Raw genomic sequence first — 22,270 nt, forward strand, 5'->3', positions numbered from 1 at the left:
CTAATAAAAACCTAATGATTTTTTGACTTTCTGTAATATAGTTAAGCTGTTAGTGAACCCAGCTCATTTACGCTTAGTAGCTGAAATGAAACCACACAGAAAAGGATGGTCAGTTTGTACCTATGAGGCAACCAGGAAGTCAAGAAATAGTCCAGTGCACAACCCCTGAAAACCACAGCTCAGAGTTTCTTAGCTGCAGCGCAGTGTGTCGATAAGAAAACAGATTTGTTCAGCGTGCTGTCTGACAAATAAGCGTAAGCTTGGATTATGAACACAAACTTCTTTGGATCCTGTTTTCACGACCGCCTGTAACAATAAATCACTTTTTTTCATATAAGACTTACTTTTAATTTCCTTATGTGGGAAAAATTCAGGGGTTTTTGTCCCTTAAAATGCAATGAAATGCATTCAAAGGATTCCACTAATTACTCCTTTGAAAGTGACGGCATTGGAAAGTCAATAAAATGCAACATATTAGTTTTTCTTTATTCATTTTTTATTGATTTTTAAGTTGAAGATGTCCAAATGTGCACGTTCTTTAAATTATTGTGGTTTAGTAACAATGCAAATAGATAAATACTCCCTTGTAGCACATTTGTAAATGATGAAACTAGAGCCTGAGGGCACTCTGGTGGGCAAACTATGCAACATCAACACTCAAAACACGGTTGAAGGATGTTTCTCTCGTCTTTTTGGAATTTATGTTATAAATGCTGATACTGATATATCGGCACCTGCCTGATATCGGCCTGCTGATATATCAGTCGGGGTGTAGATTAAATTTCCGATGAAACTCCACAAGGACTACAAGAACCCGTTGATTAATAATGATCACACAGTGCTGTTGCTTCGGGCTAAAGATGGAGAAGTTGCCAGCATCATTAAAGCAGCACATTTGATTGGCTGACAGGCCAGGTCACACCCCCAGGCATGTGTAGCTACACTAAGTGGGGGTTTTCTCTTCATAGCCGAGAGGCTTGCTGGACGAGGGTTTGCGGTAAAAAGTGAGCGATTGCATCAGACGCTATATTTATAGACAGTGAAGTAAAGATAGCAAACACTGCAAAAATTAGAAATCCAAATTAGAAATGGGCTTGGGTTTTTTTGTGGTTGGCATCTTTGACCGACTTTTCATGTGCCGGACCACGTATCATTAGAACTGCTTGTTTTTACCTTCATAAGAGGCTTAATGTGAGAAAAGCATCAGTCTAACTCTTGGCAAGACAGCTAATTCAAAGCTGAGGCAGTTTTCTGAAGTGAATGCTGTTTAATCTTCTCAGCCAGTTTGGACAACATTCACAGCAGAACAAAGGAAGGTCTTTGCTGTCTTTTGAAGTGTCATCCATTAGTCTTGGAAGCTCCACTGATTTGTGTGAGGCTTTTGTATGCGTAGCAGAAATCATTGAACCTTTCCCGTTCAGCCGTGCAGTCAGGGTCAGTGACGACCCCTTGGTCGTGCAGTCCAGAGATGTTCAGTGAAAATTTTTATCTTGTCACGTCTGGTTAAATCTCGAGGTACAATAACCCCAGCTGACCTGCTGCTTTTCATATTCCCGTTGGGTGCATTCAAACTAAAACAGAGTGGCAGAGTGGATTGCCCTCTCTCTTCTTCTTTTCTGTAACAGCAGAAAGGAGATGGGTTTTTAAAATTTCCAACACACAAGGTTGTTTAAACACGCGAGAGCCGGAGAAAACAACTGCTTACTTATTAAAAACAACCATTAGCTGCCCTTCACTTTGTGTCCTCACATAATGTGCCGACTTAAAAAAAAAACCACTTCAGGACTTTCAAAGTGAAAATTATGACTTCTCAAGGTTCCTCTTTTTAAGAGGGTGTTTTACCCAGGTGCCCAGGTGCTTCTGTTTGAATGACTTTCCATCAAAAGAATTTTGTTTCTACCTTGAGGTACAATAAGCACGTAATGTGTTCTGAATCAGCCATTGGTTGCAGGAAAACATCACTTTGGATTGCTTGCCAGGGTACTGCAAGACTGAGTGTTAAAGTGTTTTTCTTTTCCCTTTCTGAGTGGTTAAAGTAAAACAGAGATGTAAATACCATCAGAGGTTAGATGCTGAAGAGCTTCTGAAATGCAAAAACGACTTAAAGACAGAATAATATTGGGATAGTTGCATGTGACCAGGTGCTTATGGAATTTTTCTGCTAGCGATAGATGTTACTATGTCTCCAGAGGTTGATAATATTCACCCTTTCTGTCTTGTGCGTGGTTAGTTTGCAGATATTTAAGCTAACCTACTAACTTACTAAGTTAGTGCTTCTGTTAAAAAAAAACAAACAAACAAACAAAAACGTGCTGTTAGATGACCTAAACACTGAAAACATCCTTGTTTTCTGCACATTTGCATTTGGGCCCCAATTGCATGCACCCACACAGGGCCGACAGCAGTTTTGCCCTTGGGGGCCCCGAAATGAGTTTTCTATGGGCAAACCCAGTGTGCACTACCCATAGAAAACTTATATGAGGCCCGTGTATGCTAGCCCATGTTTGACCCACGGCATAGCTTTGCCTTTTCGACCCCCAAGAGGGAAATCTGTGGCCTGGCCAAAGAAAACCCTCCACTCCACTATCAGCGTCGATGAGTTGCAAAAAAAAAAAATTCACCTTTACCTTGTTGTGAGGGGGAAACTGTCTATAGAGGCCAAAACGGTAAACATGGAAACGTGTTTATTTCTTCTTCTGTGGCACAAGAAACTTTTGGAGACACCCTCAAGTGGTCACTAGAGGAACTGCAGTTTATGGCTCTTCAGTTTTCACTACCCCACAAAATCATGACTGAGGATGTGGCTTACAAGAGCTGTGGCTCAGGTAGAGTATGTCTGCTAATCTGAGGGTTGGTGGTTCGGTCCTCAGCTCCTCTAGTAAAAGCATCCGTGGGCAAGATACTGATCCCCAAGTTGCCCCTGATACATTCATCGGTATGTGCGTGTTACAGTAAAAGTGCTTAGGTGTAATTTTCATAACATTTAATTCATTTAAATAGATTTAAAGGTCATCAGGTGATCTCCAGCCTTACTGCAGCACAGCTCGTGTCCTCTCTTAAACCAAAGCCAACGAGAGATTCTTTCCACCGCTTCTCACAGCCATCCTTTAACGATTTTCATGAAATCTGGACCATTCCTTGGCATTGCACATGTTAGCCCACTTAATTCTTTTTTTAAAAGTATAAACTACATTATTTTCATTTCTTATGCCTACAAAAATCTGCTATTGTTATTTCAACTTCATGATGGCTCTATAGTAGAAGTCGGAGGAATACTTCAGTCGTCTGGTAGTTATGACCTTGTGTTGGGAAATATGTGTTATAATAGCTGAAAAAATTGTGAAACGAGAATCAAATGAAGTAGAAAAATAACAAAATGATTAATAAACCAGCTGAGTTTGGTTTGGTCAAACTGTGGCCTTCTCTTTGCTCTTTCAGTGGCACCGCACGCCCACCACCCAGGAGACGGACGGCTTCCAGGTGAAGCGGCCAGGAGACGTGAGCGTGCGCTGCACTCTGCTGCTGATGCTGGAATACCAGGTGAGGGCGGCACGCCGTCTCGCTTCGATGCCCATAAATAGTCCGTTACTACGCCGTGACTAATCCGTGCCTTGAAATCAGCTGTTGTAGTGACAACCTGCAGGCCTCACGTTGCCGATAAACACCGGCCTGCACAAACATTACAGTCCATGTAAGACGCCATTTAAACCTGACATCTGTTTCCAAGCCGGGGAAATACGATAAGGGTGAATGATGTGATGGAGTTGATGTAAAGCCTCTGATGTGGGCGGCTGTAGAAAGTGCTGTAATGTGATTATGTTGTCTCCGCAGCCTCCCCAGTTTAAGCTGGACCCTCGCCTGGCTCGCCTGCTCGGTATTCACACTCAGACTCGCTCCTGCATCATCCAGGCCCTCTGGCAGTACGTGAAGACCAACAAGCTGCAGGACTCGCATGACAAGGAGTACATCAACTGTGACAAGTATTTCCAACAGGTGTGGACTCCTGGTGTTGCTGAAAATATGATTTCACCAGGGCAACATGAGCAGTATGTATATAAACTCCACCAAAGCAGGAGTCTTATCTTACAGTTTTAAGGAAAGGGATTTGGATCAGCACCATAATTGAACTGCTTCCTCCTCTGCCTGCGCTCTCCTAGTTTCATAAAATCTGGCTCAGTAGCTTCTGGGTAGTCAAACAGCAGTGATCACATACCTCCACCTCAGCTCTCTCTTTGGCAGAGGAACAAATGAGCGCTCCATATTTTTATTCTTAGATACTACGAAAGTAGCTTTTCCATGTGTTCCCCTTTCTCTGACATTATGTTTAGTGTTAGCTTTCATGTCTCTGTCATAGGTAGGGTTATTCTGGTTTGCTTTTAAAGCTAGTTTTCCTCATGTGTCTTATGTTGCTTTTACTTCCTGTTCCTGTTTTACTTCTGGTTTTCCTTTTTTCCCTTTTGTGGGATCATGTGTTTTCCAACCATGCATTCAGGCGCTTTGTTTTATGGTTTGGGCTTTTTTTCCAGTTGTTCTGGACTAACTCTAGACTTTGAATTTGTTAGTTCTTTTAATAAGGCTCATATTTAGTCTGTTCCATGTTAGCTCTATGTCTGTCGGTGGAGTATCACGAGCTATGACATCATACAGAGCCAAGAGTAGAAAAAAGTAGTAGCTTTGTTGCAAAGTGGAAAAATTTAGGAACCACAGCATTAACATCAGCACAAAAACTGTGTGCCGAGCGCTTCATGGCATAGGTTTTCCTGCCCTCTTCATAATATGTTCTACTTTTTTTTCTGGCAGCCTGATTTCAACTTAGTAACTCAACATTTCAAGTTACTTCCTCAATTTCATGTTATTTTCTTATAGGTTTGTAATAGTAACCCCGAATTTTCCCTTCTGGTTGGCATAAAATTTTCAAAACAAGGTTCCAGACCTCCTGGGTCTAGATTAACTCCATTGCGGACACAGAAAGCTGGAGACCCAGTAGCCGACTAATAAATCAATTAAGCTCCAGTGAAGGGAAATCTTATTGTTTCACCTCACCTACATATTTTGGACAACTCTGTGCTTCCAGCTTTGTGGGAACAGTTTGAGAAAGGTCCCTGTCTGTTCCAGCATCACTGAGACGGTGCACAAAGTCCGTAAAGGTACGGTTGGATGAGTTTGGTGTAGAAATACTTGACTGGCCTGCACAGAGCCCACCTTTGAGATGAATTAGAATGGAGTCTGGAAGCCAGGCTCTCTGGTCCAACACCACTGTCTGACCTCACAAATGCTCTTCTGGATGAAATTTCCACCGGCTTCCTAAAAGAGTGGACACATGTACTGACAGATATAGCTGCAAAGGGAGCACCAATTTAGAGCGAGATGTCATAAAAGTTCCTGTATGTGTAATGTGTAGGTGGCCCAACGCTTCGGTCTGTCTCGTGTATGTCAGAAAATAAGGAAGAAGCATAACCGGTTCACTTTAAAAGGAAAGTTATTTTTATTTTTAGATTTTTGACTGCCCTCGGCTGAAGTTCTCTGAGATCCCTCAGCGCCTCACCAACCTCCTCCTGCCCCCTGACCCCATCGTCATCAACCACGTTATCAGGTAGATTTTCCCCCTTTAATGCACACAGAGGAGTGTCCTGTATGAAATATGCATCACAGAAGATAAATAACGCAACCAAGTACTAACTGAGAAGCGTTTTTACACCAGGCTTTGCATATTTATCCTTGCATTAGTACAGGAAAGGTGCTATTTAAAGAGATATTAAATTCATATAGCTTTATAGTATGAAAATGTGTTTACCTTGAAACCTTCTACTGGCTTTTTCATTATAAATAATTTAAGCACGGCATCATTTACCATTTTTTAAAAAAGAATATTTTAAGGCCAAACAATGTTGAACCATTACTGGGTGAGTTCACACCAGAGTAATGGGATGTGTGATGCAAGTTTATTATGGGAGGCCAAAGGAGCTTGCAAAGAAAAGCGTCTGGACTTCTTTAAGTTGCTTGAAGACGTTTCACCTCTCATCCAGAAGCTTCTCGGATGAGAGGTGAAACGTCTTCAAGCAACTTAAAGAAGTCCAGACGCTTTTCTTTGCAAGCTCCTTTGACTACGATGACCTGGATGACTGAGAACCTTCACAGACATACTTTATTATGGGAGGTTATTGTTTTCTACACAAAAGAAAACAAATAAGAAAATAAACTCTTAATTTAATGTGTTGAACGGACTTGAGGACTCCCAAGTGGATTTATTGAAAGCTTCCTCTTTAAAGATGTGTCTCACTTCACATTTTCTTTCAGCGTGGATCCCAACGACCAGAAGAAGACGGCCTGCTACGACATTGACGTGGAGGTGGACGACCCCCTGAAGAGCCAGATGAGCAGCTTCCTCCTTTCCACCGCCAACCAGCAGGAAATTGCCTCACTTGACAACAAGGTGAGATCACCATCGTCGCAGAATACTCTTTCTCTGTATAGCACACGTCTGCTTTCGTGTTACACACTGTGTGGTTGAAGTTTGGGAATAATTGACTTTTAAGCTACATTATTCACAAAGAGAACGTTTTTATTGTTGCAGTAGTTTGTTTGCTGTGGACTTCTCACCCAGCTGTGATAAGCACGAAGGCTGTTATTTATATTTCGCTGACAGATTTTAACTTTATAGCCGACATTGTTGTTGGAGCTGAGCAGGAAGGAAGGGTGGGACAAATAACCCACACTGAGAACATGTACTGCTGCTCGAGACCCAGTTTTCTTTGTCTTTTACAATATTTTGTCCAGCTTAAAGCCATTTTATATATTACTGTGCAAAAGCCTTGAGTCACTCCTCGTTTCCTTTATTTTGAAAAATGGAAATTTGTGCAGGGATTTATTGAAACGTGCAAACACTTTTTTATTCCTACAGCTTCTTCTTTTGTCCTCCACTTGTCCAGTTTCTTAAATTTTCTTTAAATTTTCAGCTAATCCTATTTTATGCCTGTCAAACTGTGGTATCTCTGGCATTTTCGTAGATGCAGCTCAAGAAATGGAAACAAAATATGTCTTTTTATGACAAGCCGCTCATTTAAAATGGACTTTTTGCTCAGTTGTCTGTTATGGGTAGACACAACATTAGTAAATTTTGGTGCCTTTTTGTGCTTGAATGGTTCATAAGTCGGTGTTAAGTGGCTGAACGAGGGAAAGAAATTCCTATGAAAAAGCTCAGGTACAAGAACTGGACTGAAACTGGGTGAAATGGCAGTAAATGCCCGAAGAAAAACCTTTGAAAGACCTGAAAGCTGGAGAGTTTTTCCTCGAGACTACTTTAAACATTATAAGAAAGTCTGGCTCCTTAGAAGTAAAGTACCAAGAAATTATAGGTGAGTCAAGTCTTTTGCACAGTTGCTGTATCTTAATAATAGCAGAGAACCTATTTCTGAACTTCTGAGAATACTCTTGATACTGCTTGATGCAAGTCTTGCAAACGGTATTTCCATTAACACAGTTGATTTCTTGTGTTCGAGCTTCCTCCCACAGTCCAAACGCATACTTTAGGTTAAATGATATTTCTAAACTGGCCATGTGGATTGGTCACCTGTCCACGGTGTATCTAACTTCCTGCTCAGTGACAGCTGTTACGATATTCTCCCGCTCCTCAGCGACCCTGAAACAGACAAGCTGTTAATGAGATGGATGGATGGGTGGATAGATGGATCAATTTCCGTGTTCACCTAATTAAATTCGCCATTTTTCTAATACCAAATAGAGTGTCAGAAGACATACCAGTGAGAGAATTATCAAATACAGGCCCGAGTCAGCAAGAGTCGGTATGTTTTTATGTAAAATAATCAATTAAAGTGACCTGTAAAAGCACTGAAGGATGGATAATCATGAATAATGAGTTAACTCCCTGGTGTCACATGTTTCTGTAGCAGGAAGAAAATATAAATATTTATGACCTTGATATTAAAATTCAACACTTTTATCAACATTTAAAACCTGCTTTGTTTTCTGCAGATCTGCAGGTTTAAAGCTCAGAAAGTGAATACCTGTCATAAAGCAGCAGATAAATACAGAGTTATGGTTCTCATTTTAACATTTTGACCTTTAAAGCGTAAAATTACTCTCACGTTTGTCTGTGATGGCTCGAAAGGTAACCATAACTCCAAACATGGGCAACAATAAATTTGGGGAAACGAATAGAAAAACCATCCCCACTGACACACATCAAAAACTACTCACGTTTCCCCAAAAAGTCCGAAAAGATGGATGAAGCTTCTGGGTGTGAAAAGTGAAGGTGCTTAAATCGTCATTCTTCCTAATGAGCAGCAGGGGGCGACTCCTCTGGCTGCACAAAATAGTCAAATTGCAGAGAAGTCAGTGTTATTTCCCACTTGATCTGTGGTCTCAGTAAACACCTTCCACACAAGTTCATGGGCTCAATCGCAGGTTGTAGACCAGATTGAACTTGGTGTGGTTTTATTTTGAAAAACTACGGTCCCATCAGAGTGAAACGACGACTAACGTGGGACCCTGTGAGTCCAGAGCGTACAGTGTTCGCAAAGATGGTTAACGCTAGAAACACTCAACTTGAGACTTAACAAATGAACGCTACCTCCATCCTTTATATACAGTCTGTATTTTTTCTTACATCACGAGCCACCTTCATACACCAAAGTACCTTTAAACTCACCAGAAATTTGGTTAAAATAGTGAATTTTAAAAAGATAAGAAAATGTGTAAAATCCTTCGCCTTTATCAGATGTTTAGATTCCCTCGGTTTTATATTTGATCAATAAAATTCAAGAAAACTTGTAATACAAGAGAATACCTGTCAGCATGTCACGAGTCAGTTGAGGCAGGTCAGTGAAAATTTACCCTACTCGCTTTTCCAGGTGGGTTAGACTTCGGGATCTTTATATGCAGAGCCTGCCACGACAGAAACAAATGCTGGGATTTTGTTCCCTCCCGCTCTTTGTCATGGTCAGATTTTTTTTTTCTCAGGCAAACTTATTTGTTCTCAACTTTCCCCCACATTGTATGGTCCTTCACATTTATTCCCAGGACTTTGCTGTCATCTGTGAGTTGTTGCAACGAGGAGATGATAAATCACTGAAAAATTCAAAAAATTGCGACAAAAAAGTAGCCAGAAACGCACAGGAGGAATCGACTGAATAAGCCAATCACAGTAGAGTACAGGCTCTATAACATTTCCAGCCTACGGCGTAGATTTGACACAGAGGTTTGCTGTTAGCCTCTGTGCTGCTGAGGTCGGCAGCTTCGGATCAGAAGTCTCCGTCCTCCTCCCACTGTTAGATAAAGTCAGTTTTCCTGAGATATTTTGCTTTTCCTGCTAGATATTGTATCATTTTCACAGGATAATTGCAGCGTCAAATGAACAAACAGCAACAGCACTGTGACGTGTGATATGTGTGTTTCCGTTCAGATCCATGAGACCATCGAGTCCATCAATCAGCTGAAGATCCAGAGGGACTTCATGCTGAGTTTCTCCAGAGATCCCAAGGGCTACATCCAGGACTGGCTCAAATCCCAGAGCCGAGACTTTAAGGTTGCACACTTCTTTTTATATCTATCAAGCCTGCATGTTAGCCGACAGACGTCCTGTGGATGTTGAATGAAAGTGGAAAATAAAAAGCAGAAGAATTCATTAATGTAAATTAAAGAAACTAAAGGGTCATTTAATAGTGATGATTTCTCTTTGGCTGACATTTTAATTGCACTAATGGGTATTCATTTGCTTTATTCAATTAATAACTATAATTACTGTTTAGCAATAAATGCACAAACTAAAAGCCCAAACCCAGCTGGAGTGCCCTCAAGGCTTCAGTTTGGCAGTTTTTGAGATGAACTACCGGGAGAACAAGCGGATCGATCGCTGCCCGCTGCAGACTACATAGATTATTTTGTTAATTAATGCTAAAAATAGACCTGCTTGTAACGGCTTCGTCGTCTCTTCGGCCGCAGTTAATGACAGACGTGGTGGGGAACCCTGAAGAGGAGCGGAGGGCGGCGTTCTACCACGAACCCTGGTCCCAAGAGGCCGTCAGCCGCTATTTCTACTGCAAGGTGACTTGCGGACACCTTTACCTGCAAGCTCTGCTTCCATATGTTCGCATGACAGCAGTCAGATTTACCTCCTGCTTTTCCCCGTGACAGATCCAGCAGAGGAGACAGGAGCTGGAACAGGCCTTAGCGGTCCGCAACACCTAAACAAAAGAGGCCCTCCTGGATTCCTGAGTCTGATTTCTGTGTGTGTGTGTGTGTGTGTGTGTGTGTGTGAGGTCATTGCTGATGTCTGGTGATTCCTTAAACCTCTACAGTCTAAAGGAGGCTTCATCTCAGAGGTGACTAATCAATTTCATAGCTGTGTTTTGAAGTGTAATCAGAGGAGGGGTTCACCAGACAGCAGCAGCGTACTGTGGTCCCCCATCTCCTCCACGTCCCGTGTTAGCGCAGGGCTGCGAAGGCATCGCGGTTGAAAGCGTGGATTCATCCCCTCGGAGGACGACGCCAGCTTCCGCTCTGTAAATAAACGTCAATAGAAAAGCTCCTTCTCGACCAGCTGCTCGCACGCCACTGTGTTTTCGGATTCTCGTCTCAAGACTGTGCAGTGACAAACGCTCATGACGTAACCCGCTGACACAGTCAGAGCCCCGCGGCTGCTCTGGATGAGTCTTTATTTTGTTTTCGTATTCTTTTTGGAGAGAGTGCTTTTCCTTTGTCCTCGTTAGGGGGAGAGCGTGCTCGAATTGTCGATTAATTACACCAGCAAAGTCGCGACGACAGCGTGACGCACCGGGTGGTTGCACAGGATGCTGCACGTAAACCAGAGGTGTGGATAGAAAAAAAAAAGAATAGAAAAAAAAAAGACTTCTTTTTACAGTAAATTAACCAAACTGAAGTATTATGACATTATCAGCTACATCTGTTTATACTGTAGTAAGAATAAGTGTTTCAATGAAGGGAAAAAAACAAACAGTATTGATCCTGAACATAATAATCATAGAGAAACAGATATGCCTCTAAATGTTCCGTCACTCACTGCCTCTTTGTCGCGTCGTACTTTTTGCCCGTTAGCGTCCTGAAGGTTTTACCAAAGGTTGCAGCGAGAAGAGAGAGCGATCACTGAAACAGATGTTGGCAAAATCTCAGACCTGGGTTTAACAGAAACGACTGAATAAATCCAAACACGCCAGAGTATTTTAAAAAAAGTGCTCCCAAAAGCTTTCCTTAACTCTTGAACTCTTGCATCAGTGAACTTTTAAGCTCAGCTCTGTGGATTTTTGTCTATTTCTGCATTTTTTTATGTTACAAACACACGCATTAAAAAAAAAAAAGAGAGAAATTAATTTCTTTTCTACAGATGTGAATGTAAATATTTTTTTTTCTTCCCCTTAAGAGGGCCAGCTGTACAGTATACGGCAGACTATCTGTGTGTGCGAGCGTGTGTGTGCGAGCGTGTGTGTGTGTTTGTTTTGGAGGATTTCGGGAGGGGGTGTTGCAGTATGGGAGCTCCATGAGTTTTGAGTTAGTAGGGCAGGAATGTTAGTGTTCTTCTGTGTACTATCTTGGGTTCGGGATGATTTATTTTAGGTCCATCCCGTGTGCATCGTGGGAGCTGGAAGCTGCAACAGAGAGAGAGCCCTCCCTCGCTCTGAGTCTCAGTAGCTGTAACTCGTGATATAATCTGCACCGTTCTCATGTTACACCTGTTTTGTTTTGTTATTGTTTTTTTAAATGACACATGAGTTGTATGTATATGTCGTAATGTCAGGATGGAGGATTTTCTTCTCTGCAGTTTCTAGATTGGGTGGGTTGGTGGGTGGAGGGGGTGGGGGGGGGGACTTCTTTGCACTGTGCTGTAACTCTTTGTTGGGACTCTCTTCGTCACGGTTGAGACCCCTTTTATCATCCCAGCGTACTCAAAAAGGCGATTGGACGATTTCACGATGACCTATGCATGCTCCATAGACGTTCACTATCACACCTTGCGAGACGGTCTGTGTAAATATGAAAAGCTGGCATACCAGTGTGTGTGTGTGTGTGTGTGTGTGTGTGTGTGTGTGAGTGTGAGTGTGTGTGTGACGAGAGCGAGACCCGTCACATTTTTTGAAATGCCTTCTGAAAACCTTTTTTGCCAAAAAAAAAACTACAAAAAAATCCAACATACCCTACCAGCAACTAACTGTAGGTGTGACTTTTCTGAGCGTGTTTTTGTTACTAGGACTAAATTATATTAACTGCACTCTTTAGAGGAGAAAAAGTAGTCATAGGTAGTATCTCGGTCCTGTGTCTGACCCAGTGATTTTTTTTAATTTTATTATTATGATTTTGTTTTTCTTTGTATGGATGGCCGAGGCCTTCACGTTGCTGTTCACTAGCACCCTCTTGTGGAGGAATCTACGAGCTGCAGCTCCTCGGCTTCGAGCGGCGTCTGATAAAAGTGTTAACAAACTGCTGTGTCTTCTGTCACTAAACCCTGGTGTGCTGTTGACATGTCTGTCTCGATCCGTGCATGTGTTCCCGAAGAGCGGGAGCTGCTCTTTTTCTCTGTTTACACTGTTGTCAGAGGGTCGCCGACAGGAAGGTTATAGTATACATAATGCTGTATATCTGTAAAGAGCAAATCTTGTTTGGTGATTACATACTACAGAAAAAAAAAAGGGAAAACAGCTGTGACACTGCGAGACAGCCTGGATGTAAATAAAGAAGCGCTTGCCAAAGTTTGTAAATGACATGAGATCTAATGTGTCTTTTTTTTTTTTTACAACTTCATTCACACTCAGTTGACACTTAACCTAACACGGATGTCTTTGGACTGAAGGAGGAAGACGGAGTACCGGGAGAGCAGGGAAACTCCACACTGAAAGGTGCTGGAAACATTCCTCAGAGAGTTTGGTCCATGATTACATGACAGCATCACACAGGTGCTGCACAGCCATGATCAGAATCTCCTGTCCCCACCACATCCCTGATCTGGTGACTAAAGCTCATTTGAGTGCAGTGAAACAAAAGTTACTTAGTGAGATGAGTTTAGTATGTGACTCCATAAAGCTCTCAGACTTTAGGGTTTTACTTAAACATTTAATTATAGAAATAGCTTTTTGGAGTTAGAAGAAAAGTCTTCAACTCTGTGGTCCATCTGCAGTTTTTTGGCTCAAAGATAAGTGAAACCCTATCGGTTACACTGCGTAGAAACTCAAAACCAGCTTTTACTATACAACGTGATATTGTTGCATAGATATGAAACCAGTTTCCAAGTGTTTTATATTTACCGGTTTTTGTCTACAGTGTTTCATAGGATTGGATTGGTTGGATTGTCTCTGGGAGTTGCAGAAGTTTTGCCATCTCGCTTGTCACAAAGGGATTCATTCCTTAATTTGATTCCAACTTTTATTCTAACCAAATAGCACTTTAACAAACATGTGCTGGTTTTAATAGTTTCACTGGGAGTGACCAGAAGTGATGGGATTAGAAATAGTTATCATCAGAGGAACAGCTCAGACTGAGGTTTGGAGACAAAGGCTGAGATGTTTTGGGCATGAGGAGAGGAGGGATAGTGGATATATCAGAGAAAGGATGTTGAATATGGAACTACCAGGTGGGAGGAAAAGAGGAAGACCACAGAGAAGGTTCATGGATGTAGTGAAAGGACATGGAGAGAGCTGCGGGCTACAGTGAGATGGAGGCAGAAGATCTGCCGTGGCGACTCCCAGAGGTAAACATCAGGAAGAAGATGATTAGGCAAAGAGTTTGTATAAAAGACAAAACTTGCCTTTTAATCATCTGGACTTTCCTTGAACTTTAATCATTATTATTAACATTTTAAAAAACTAATGGATAAATATGAAGTGACGCAAAGATGCCACAGCCTGGTGAGGAGGGATGTGACTACATGACAAAGATGGGCTGACAGGCAAAACAAAACATTGCACTGTAGTCATTTTATTGATGGGTAGAAGACCAAATTTCACCTGAAATCAAAATTTTATTAATTTCCCAGCTTGCAGTTGAAGAAAGTGCCTGCAGCTGGGTTTGTGACTTTTTTTTCAATGATCGAGTTTAGCTGCTGAGTTATTTAAATGTAATTTTTGGCCGTTTGAGCAACTCAAGCTGAGTGCCATTAAGTTCTATTATATTCAATAGAAGGCTGACATCTCTACAGGTGATACATCCAAAATGGAAAGAACTCTAAACTACAGGGCAGAGGAGAAGGGCATCAATTATATGTTAGGGTGAAGTGTCCTTTTAATACTGACTTAGTGAACAGCAGAGTGATTCTGTATTGTGTGAGCTGATTTTTTCATCCCCCGAATCAAACACCAGCTAATGCACACGTGATCACAGGGAATACAGTCTCCGTGAGCTTTTGAATTTTTCAGTTTCTTCAATTAACTGCAGAATAAAGCGAGGGGGGGGATTGCACGGCCCTGCCGTACACTCTGGCTTTGTGCCCTGCCTCATTGGTGGGTTTCGTTTCTTCCATGAACCAGGCGCTCCTCAGAGGTGGCACACAGGCCTTTTATTGTTCACTGGCCTCACCACGAGGAAGCAGGTGGAGGCGCTTCCAACGGGGAGCTGCAGCAGTGGCTGTAATGCTGACTGCAGCTTTGCTCCCGTCTCAGAAAGAGCTCCTTTAACTCTGCTGCTTCTCTGTTCTCCCGAGCCGACAGGAGAAAGGTGAGTGAAGTAAGCCTTTCAGACCGTTTAACCACCGCCATGTCAAGGTTAACCACCTCAGCCGCTGCAGACCCCGACCCTCCCTCCGGGCACTGAGTTCACCCCCCCCAAAAAAAAGACGTGCATGCAGAACGCTTGCCAAAACTCAAGGAGGCCCGGGCAGGGGTGGAGATTCACTGACTTAATGCGACGAGCAGGCAGCTTTGGAACAAACTGTTCACTGCCTCTGGGGCTCTCTGCAACGCAGCTTTTGGGAAAACTGAGAACACTACAAGATGCATTATTGTGAATGTGAACACACCATCTTTACTGACCACAGAATCTTTTCTGGCTTTTCTTCAGCTCTGCCAAGCAGACAACAGATACCTCCAGGAATAACTGTCCAAGCACGCCGCGTTTTGTCTAATGAGACTGAGTCTTTTACACTGTGAGCTTGAATAAATGAAGCAACAACTCTGAGCAGAAGTATCACTCTTTAATACCTCTTAAAGAGAACAAAGTTTAAAGAAAAGGCAGCTTGTTTCAGTATTACTTAAAAAAATCCTCACAAAAGGAAGACTTATGGCTCAAGTTTTTTTCCCCTCTTATTCACTTCTAACAATAAAGGCTTATGTTAATTTATTATTGTCTTTAAAAACAACAAAAGGAAAAAAAGGGGGGGCTATAAATATTGTTGTTCGACCGGAATACAAGTAACGGCTTCTCAAAGTGACGTTAACATCAGTAATGGTTCAACAGGTCTGGACAAGACAGGTTTAAAGTTACACAGTCATAAGTCAGAGGGTTTATTTGCAGCTGCTGGAGTGTCAAAAACAGTCCTGACTTCTTTCCACCTTGTTCAGGGGTGAGAATTTCAGTGTGTGGATGCAAGAAGTACCACGTTTAAAAAAAAAAAAAAAAAAGAAAGAAAGAAAGGAAACAAAAATCACATTCAGTGTCCTTCAGTCCAAGCTCTATGTGCTGTTGGCCTGCTCTTGCTCAAACAGAGCCATGGCTAGATGCGAGCGTGACCCCAGACCCTCCAGGTTGCTGAGAACACAGCGGTGGTAGATGTCCTCGCTGAAGCGGGGATTGCACGTCCGCCGCACGTATTTCTGAATCAGCGCCGGCTCTACTGCTCTGAACACATGCAGGCCCGAGTAACGGACAAAGATGTCGTACACGTCCATGCTTTCCAGGAGCTCCTCGTTATCCAGGATGTCGGCAGCCATCTTCGTCCGTGCGGTCATGTAGTCGGCGTTGTAAAAGCAGGCCTCGTCGAAGACGTGCCGGTCAAAGTGTCCGTCTCGCAGTGACTCCGAAGCAGCGGAGGAGGAGGCAGCAGAGGGCTGCTGGTCACGGTAGAGGACGGCTGGGTTGTACTCCTGGAAGTGGATGGGGAAGAAGACTTGCCAATTGCTGATGGAATTCATTCTGCAGCGGTTCAGGAAGTCAGCGTTGACCTCTGTCCAAACGCTGGCCAGGAAAAATAGCGTGTCCACCGGGTGCTTCTTGGAGATGATGTCCATTAGCTTGACCTGTGAGGGCACCTCGGTCTTCACACTGATCCAGGGGATCTTCACGTCTCCGTAGCGTTTCTCCACTTCCCCAATCATAGCCTTGACGCCAGCAAACACGTCAGTCTGACTGACTCTCTGCGCATCGAAAGGATCGTAGATGAACAAGAACGTGAGTAAAACATTGTCATGGGTGTCCAGAGTGTTCATCACGTACATGTCCAGGAAGTTCCCAACATAGTCCTGATCCTGGGCAGTGACAGGCAGGATGACCTGCACCCGTGTCGCTTCTGTCACATAAGGCATGGGAATAATCTCTACTGAACTTAGAGGTCGCAGCAGGTTGACTCGTTTGGCAATGACCTGGCTGTGGCCTTTCTGGGTGTAGGCCTCCAGCGCGAGGTCCAGTATATACTCCATACCACGTGTGGGATCAAAGCGACGGTACCCATTAAGCAGACGCCTCTTGCGGAACCGTAGCTGTGGCTGGTAGCGCTCGTTGAGACGCTCGACCGCAATCTCTAGAATTGCATTGACGTCGGCGCGGTTGACACCTCTCAACTCACATTTAGGGGAGCCATCGACGCAGGAGTAAATGTGCTCTTCCGTAAAGTACTCCCAGTTTATGACCTCAAAACGCGTCCTGGGTTTGAAGGGAGGGTTGATTCCTATCGGCCACGTCACTCCAGCCTTGCCCTCTGGTGTCAGGTCACTCAGGTTACTGATCTGCATCTGATGAGTGCACACAAAAATCAGAGGTGTCTAGCAATATGTCACCTACAGCCAAAATGCAGGAGATAAGAGCTTCAAAATTCTCAAAATATAAATGAAGAAAATGCAGAGCATACAGGAAAAGAATTCACAGCAACCCAACTATCACTAAAGATAATCAACATAACTGACAGGTGACACAGATCATGTAAATGTTAATTAAAAGTGTGCTTCATGACATAACCTGATATGTTTAACATCCTCAGTGACAGGCTGTTAAACCCACAGGGGAACGCTGCATTGTTGTGATAAAACCTGCTTTCTATAAAGTTGTTGTCTTGCGTGAGGAATGTAGGGAGTTAGACTGGATCATTTCTCCAGCAAAAGAGAAAACACGAGTTGACAAGATGAGCAACTAACATCTATTTATGTCCTTTAAAAATGCAGCCTCTTTCCCCCGTGGTTCTTTTATATGACCTGCAGAAAAGAAGATGGTAAGAACATGTTGGGCAAAGTATCTAAGATGGGCAGACACTTGTCATCAACATCCATCATGAAATTATTAAATAGCCTTGTCTAAGCCAAGTCTTTTTACGGCCCTTCCCTCACAGTTTTTTCCATCACAGTCGAGCGAAGTTGATTTGGAAAAGGATGTCACAGGTCATTTTTTTGATTATCCATCTGATTAAGGAAGAGAAACAGGGAGGAAATGCCAAATTACACAATAACCGAACTGAAAACAGTTTATGGAGTGATGAATCCAAATTTGACATTTTTGGTTTAAATCATTGTCAGTATATACGGACTGCATTTCAGCCAGTGGTGTTGGAGATCTTGTCAAATCATGAACACAAAAAAGTACCATCAGGTTTTGATCCACCATACAGTATCATGTGGAAAATATCTAATTGGCAGCAGTTTTTCAGCATGACCATGATTCCAACCACACTGTCAATGAATTAAAAGCATTAAAAGCCATTAGAATTGTACAAACTCTGTTTTTGCCTTATATACTGTATTTCCATGTATGTTTGCATGCTGCAGTATTTCCCACTTTTGTAGTAAACTGTAAGTAAATGAATGGTGGCTTAAAACGTTTGTACAGTACTGTACAAACGTACTTGATACACTTGTACTGTATCAAGTGTTCCTTGTGCTTTAACCAGTATACACAAAAATTAGCCATAAGAATAAGTTATGTCTAATAAAGTCATGACTTATTTTATAGCTCTGTGGTGCTGTAACCTTAAGTCAAAACAACTCTAATGAACTGTCATTAGCAGCTACTTTAATTACATAAGGTTTCTCAGGCAGATCATACTCGGCACAACACCACATCCCTTCTCTTGGTTTTCTGGCATATAAATATTGTTTCAGTCAGGAATTACTGACTCAGGTCCTGAAGAGGGTGTGGTGAAATAAGAACAAACTGTATACTAAATTTTGACTAAGAAGTGATGAGTCAGGCAGAAAAAAATGTTTATAGGAGCGAAAAACAAAACCTGTATTACAAACCTGCAGCTGCTGGATCTGCAAGTAAGTCCATTCTAGCTCAATGTGGCTGAAGCGTTTGTGCAGTCGATACATGAGATTTGGGTCAGACACAGGATGCACTGTGAAGGCATTTTTAAACTCTGGGCTATCTTCACGCTCTGGGTCTGCATTTTTCCCAAGCTCAAAATAACGGTAGGTCATCTCCTGCGAAAAACATGCACATATAAATATTAATATAGCGGACAATCCTCCTACTGATTAAACTACTTATTTCAAAGTCTGTGTTTTTACCTGGTGCACTTCCACACAACTCATACCCAGGTAGTCGATAATACAGCGGCCCAGCCACTCATCAGGCCTCACGCTGAGGATGTCATTGCGGCAGGTGTCGAGATGGGGCTGCAGACGGGCCAGCAGACTGCGGGACAGCAGGTAGCCATAGCCTCCGTGGCAGTAACGTGCCTTCTCCTCACCACCGATGAACTCCTCTGCCCTGCCCATATACAGGTCCTGACCTGCGCTGAGGTGGCCCACCAGCTCCGACAGCCGATCCGCCTGCATGTACGTGTCATCCTGGGCTAATAGGAACCAGTCGTATTCCGAGCCGTAGTGCTGGTGGAGGTGACGTACCGTCTCATACATCAGCCACACCGGGCGATCGTCGCCATGGGCAACCACAGTCATCCCGTGAGGCACCTTGGGGCTGCGCAGGCCTGTGAAGAAGAAGGTCCGGTGGAAGTGGTGGGCAACTGTGCGGTTCACCGCTACGGCCAGCGTGTTGAGGGTGGCCCGAGAAGTGAGCACGCCCACCAGGAGTCGCTCTCTGATGCCCAGTTCAGTGTGGATGTATCGTGTTCTGAAGAAAGAGGGCAAAGAGGGAGCAATTACAGCAAACAGCAAGAACACCGATGCATAAAAAGTATCTTCTCATAAGCGTGAACTTGTTTCCATCACAAGATACTAATGTGATGCAGATACTAAGTGGCTATGAAATAAAAGATAATTGGATAGAAATGTTTGTGTAGGTGGTGTCTTTTTGGATTTAAAGAAGGAATTTGATACCAAGTTATTTTATCTGAATTGGCACTATATATTTTTTCTGCAGAAAATGTTAATCTATGCTATGGATGTTATCAAATCTCCTTTTTTTGCGTGTTCTACAGGAGTCCCACACTTCTCCGTACCCAGGCCCCTTTTATTATCACTTTATAGCAATAATCTACCTATTGTATCCCAAAATGTTAATATCCAAATGTATGCAGATGATCCCTGGGAAGCATCCTTGACTCCTTCACTTCTAGGAATGGCTTGGTAAATCATACATTTTATTAAGTAGTAAAAATGAGCATGCATGATGTTTTCAAAAGAACCAGTAAATGAGCTGAAACAACACTATATAAAATATATATTTTTGCAATGATGTCAGTGGTATTTTTAAGCCTTTTATGGGCAGTATTTTCTGTGGGGGCATTTACACACAACTATATCTAGAGAACTACTTAAGCTATGTCAGTTAAGTTTTGAGGTCCTGCTACTTTAAGGAGCTTCAAAAGCGTAGCTAAAGTTCCACATAAAATCATCTCTGTAAAAAGAACAATTTCAATGATAGTAGGATTAAATTTGTACACAAAATCCCATCTATGAGGTGTACTATTATATCTCCCCCCTCCAAAATTGCCGATGGTCATCTTTGAAAAAGATGACCCTGCTAAATAATGACAATAATTACAGTGCTTCACAACAGAAAAAAGGAAAAAAGCAAATGAAACATAAAATTGAACGTAAATATCAATACTTAAAGAGGATTGATAGAAATAAAAAGTGTAAGCACAGGAGAGGCCTGCTTTTAAAAAATATGTCTGTAAGAAACATTTATAAGACCACAGTGAGCTGGCCAATCAGATCTCATCTGGGAGATTATTCCAAGGAATGGTTGTACTGACAGAGAAAACCTGATCATCCTTGTGGGATGATCAGAGCCAGTAGAAATAAATAAAAAAGATAAGAAATAAAATTGAAAAAAGAAAATGGATGCAATCTTTTGCATCCATGTGGGTTTTCTGAAGGAATTTGTGGCATAATCTGTAATCTACAGGCCACTTATTCTCTGTACCCCCCTCAGTGCAATGAGAGCATTGCAGGGGGGAATTAAATGTAAGAATGTAAAATGGGGAATTAACTAAATGCAAATCCACACTGTGTGGAAAAAGTCTCCAGCTTCTTTCAATTAAAAGTCGAGCAATGCTTCCTGTGATCCTTCTTTAAGCACCTGGAAACAGTGACCATACCTCCCGCACTTACCTGAGGACCTTCTTGTGCGGCTTGTTTGGGTCCTTGTGATAGGGCACTATGCGTGGCTGAAAGTCTGCGTCTCCAGCTCCATCTCTTGAATCTCTGTGGCCCTCTCCCCCACCCAAAAACCGCCCGCCATTGCCCAGCTCATCTCCACAGGAGTCCTCCGTGTCTCCTTGGGTCCAGGACACCATCAAAAGGCTCAGACTGCATCCAAGAGACAGCCCCAGGATAAGGGGTAAAGCAGGCCTGAACAGGGCCAAAAATGAGGAGAGACGCATCCCTGGCAGTTATGAGCTACACTTATTGTGGCTGTGCTGGGAAAAAAATTTAAAAAAAAAATCCCAACAACAAAAAACTAGAGCACTGATAGTGCCAACACTCCTGCCATATGTTAACACGTCTTTGATAAATCTGAACCGAAATGAGTAAACAAAATGACAGAAAACTGGCTTAAAATTAAAGTCTGTTCCCAGTCCCTTTCAGCGAGGTAGTGAAGTTTCTACTCAGCCTATAACGAATGATTAAATCTAAACGTTACATGTTACAGCACTTTTTAAATGTTTTTTTTGTTTGACAAATGCAAGAAATGTAGTTTTTAATCCAACGTCACAACGGAAGATGACCAAACTGTAAAGCTACCGGAATGAAGTACTTTGTTCATCTGAAAGATGAAATGCATACAGATATTTTCGCATGATTAACAGTCACTGCGAGTCAAAATTTTAAGATAACAAAAAGGGAAGAAAAACTCAGAAATGTCGTTGTCATAAAAATTGTGTAACGTTACTCTGGTGGTTTTTTAACCGTTACGTTAATTAGCTTAACTATTTTGGGATGGCGTTAGCTAGAAGCCAAAGTCAGCTAACTAATGCAGCTAGACGATGAACTAGTAAAGTTAACCGTTTATCTGGTTACCAGTAATAAAAGACAACCCGAAGCGAGAATACTCGGAAGTATGAACTCCACAGTATCGTTTTCCACCAGAGGAAAGCATTAGGGAGCCGAGCTAGCGAGCTAGCGTCGAGTCCGTTGTTTCCGTACACAAACGACGATCCATCTCCACGAATGCTGACTCGAAGGAGATCCCATGTAACACAGCTCATACCGGGGAGGAAAGCTACGAAGCACAGCCGTGCACATTGTCGTCCATCTCCGTCAGTTTCCTGACTTCCTCAAAAAATCCGAGTGCCACACAGACAGCGCTGAAACAGCGTCCCTCTTCAACCTCATCACCGACCGCCGAGTGCTGCCGCAGCATCACCCCCCGACTGAGCAGCTACCGGCAGATCTCTTCTTAGTGAAAGCAGTACTTAAAAATAAATTCCCCCTAGAAAATCACATTGAACGCACGAATGTGTTAGATACGTATCAACACAACATCTTAGTGATAAGAGGGTAAAAGAAGCCTTACTAGGATGGCAAAACCTCATAAATGCAATATCTACCCATTAGTCAGTGCCAGTTTTCAACTCATAAGCCGTCTCTTTAGTTCTACCTAAGAAATATATAAATTTGGCTTATTTAGTAGTTAATTTAAGGTTCAGTTGATGGGTAAAGGGACATTTTTACTGCAGTCCCACGAGAAGAGGAGGGAACTT

General features: G+C 42.6%; 2 protein-coding genes across 6 annotated transcripts in view; one reads left to right on the plus strand and one right to left on the minus strand.

Moving 5' to 3' along the window:
• Positions 1-11,815, plus strand: part of smarcd3b (SWI/SNF related BAF chromatin remodeling complex subunit D3b) — a 59,055-nt gene extending 47,240 nt beyond the window's left edge. For all 5 annotated transcript variants that reach the window (XM_084939582.1, XM_084939580.1, XM_084939581.1 and 2 more), the window contains 7 exons: positions 3,439-3,540; positions 3,832-3,993; positions 5,496-5,593; positions 6,298-6,433; positions 9,422-9,544; positions 9,961-10,062; positions 10,153-11,815. In XM_084939582.1, the coding sequence (XP_084795708.1) occupies positions 3,439-3,540; positions 3,832-3,993; positions 5,496-5,593; positions 6,298-6,433; positions 9,422-9,544; positions 9,961-10,062; positions 10,153-10,206 (777 nt within the window). In that variant the 3' untranslated portion in view covers positions 10,207-11,815. The remainder of the gene's footprint in view (positions 1-3,438; positions 3,541-3,831; positions 3,994-5,495; positions 5,594-6,297; positions 6,434-9,421; positions 9,545-9,960; positions 10,063-10,152) is intronic.
• Positions 11,816-15,132: 3,317 nt separating this feature from the next.
• On the minus strand, positions 15,133-22,218 carry chpf2 (chondroitin polymerizing factor 2). Its single transcript, XM_084939577.1, has 4 exons — positions 20,679-22,218; positions 18,669-19,233; positions 18,399-18,581; positions 15,133-16,904 (listed from the first exon to the last, which is right to left on the minus strand). Exons 1-4 carry the CDS (start codon positions 20,948-20,950, stop codon positions 15,630-15,632), a joined length of 2,295 nt encoding a protein of 764 aa, XP_084795703.1. The 5' UTR covers positions 20,951-22,218; the 3' UTR covers positions 15,133-15,629.
• Between the last annotated feature and the right edge of the window lie 52 nt (positions 22,219-22,270).

Source organism: Perissodus microlepis, chromosome 9 (assembly GCF_051167445.1).
Source record: "Perissodus microlepis isolate ML-2025 ecotype Zambia chromosome 9, ASM5116744v1, whole genome shotgun sequence".
In the NCBI taxonomy this organism is placed as follows: domain Eukaryota; kingdom Metazoa; phylum Chordata; class Actinopteri; order Cichliformes; family Cichlidae; genus Perissodus; species Perissodus microlepis.

Bases quoted from the DNA above. Each gene is read 5' to 3' on its own strand.
- chpf2 (XM_084939577.1), bottom strand. From the start codon at position 20,950: ATGCGTCTCTCCTCATTTTTGGCCCTGTTCAGGCCTGCTTTACCCCTT. The intron at 19,234-20,678 runs GTAAGTGCGGGA...CTCTTTCTTCAG, and splicing joins CCGCACAAGAAGGTCCTCAG to AACACGATACATCCACACTG. The intron at 16,905-18,398 runs GTTTGTAATACA...TGCACTCATCAG, and splicing joins TGCAGATCCAGCAGCTGCAG to ATGCAGATCAGTAACCTGAG.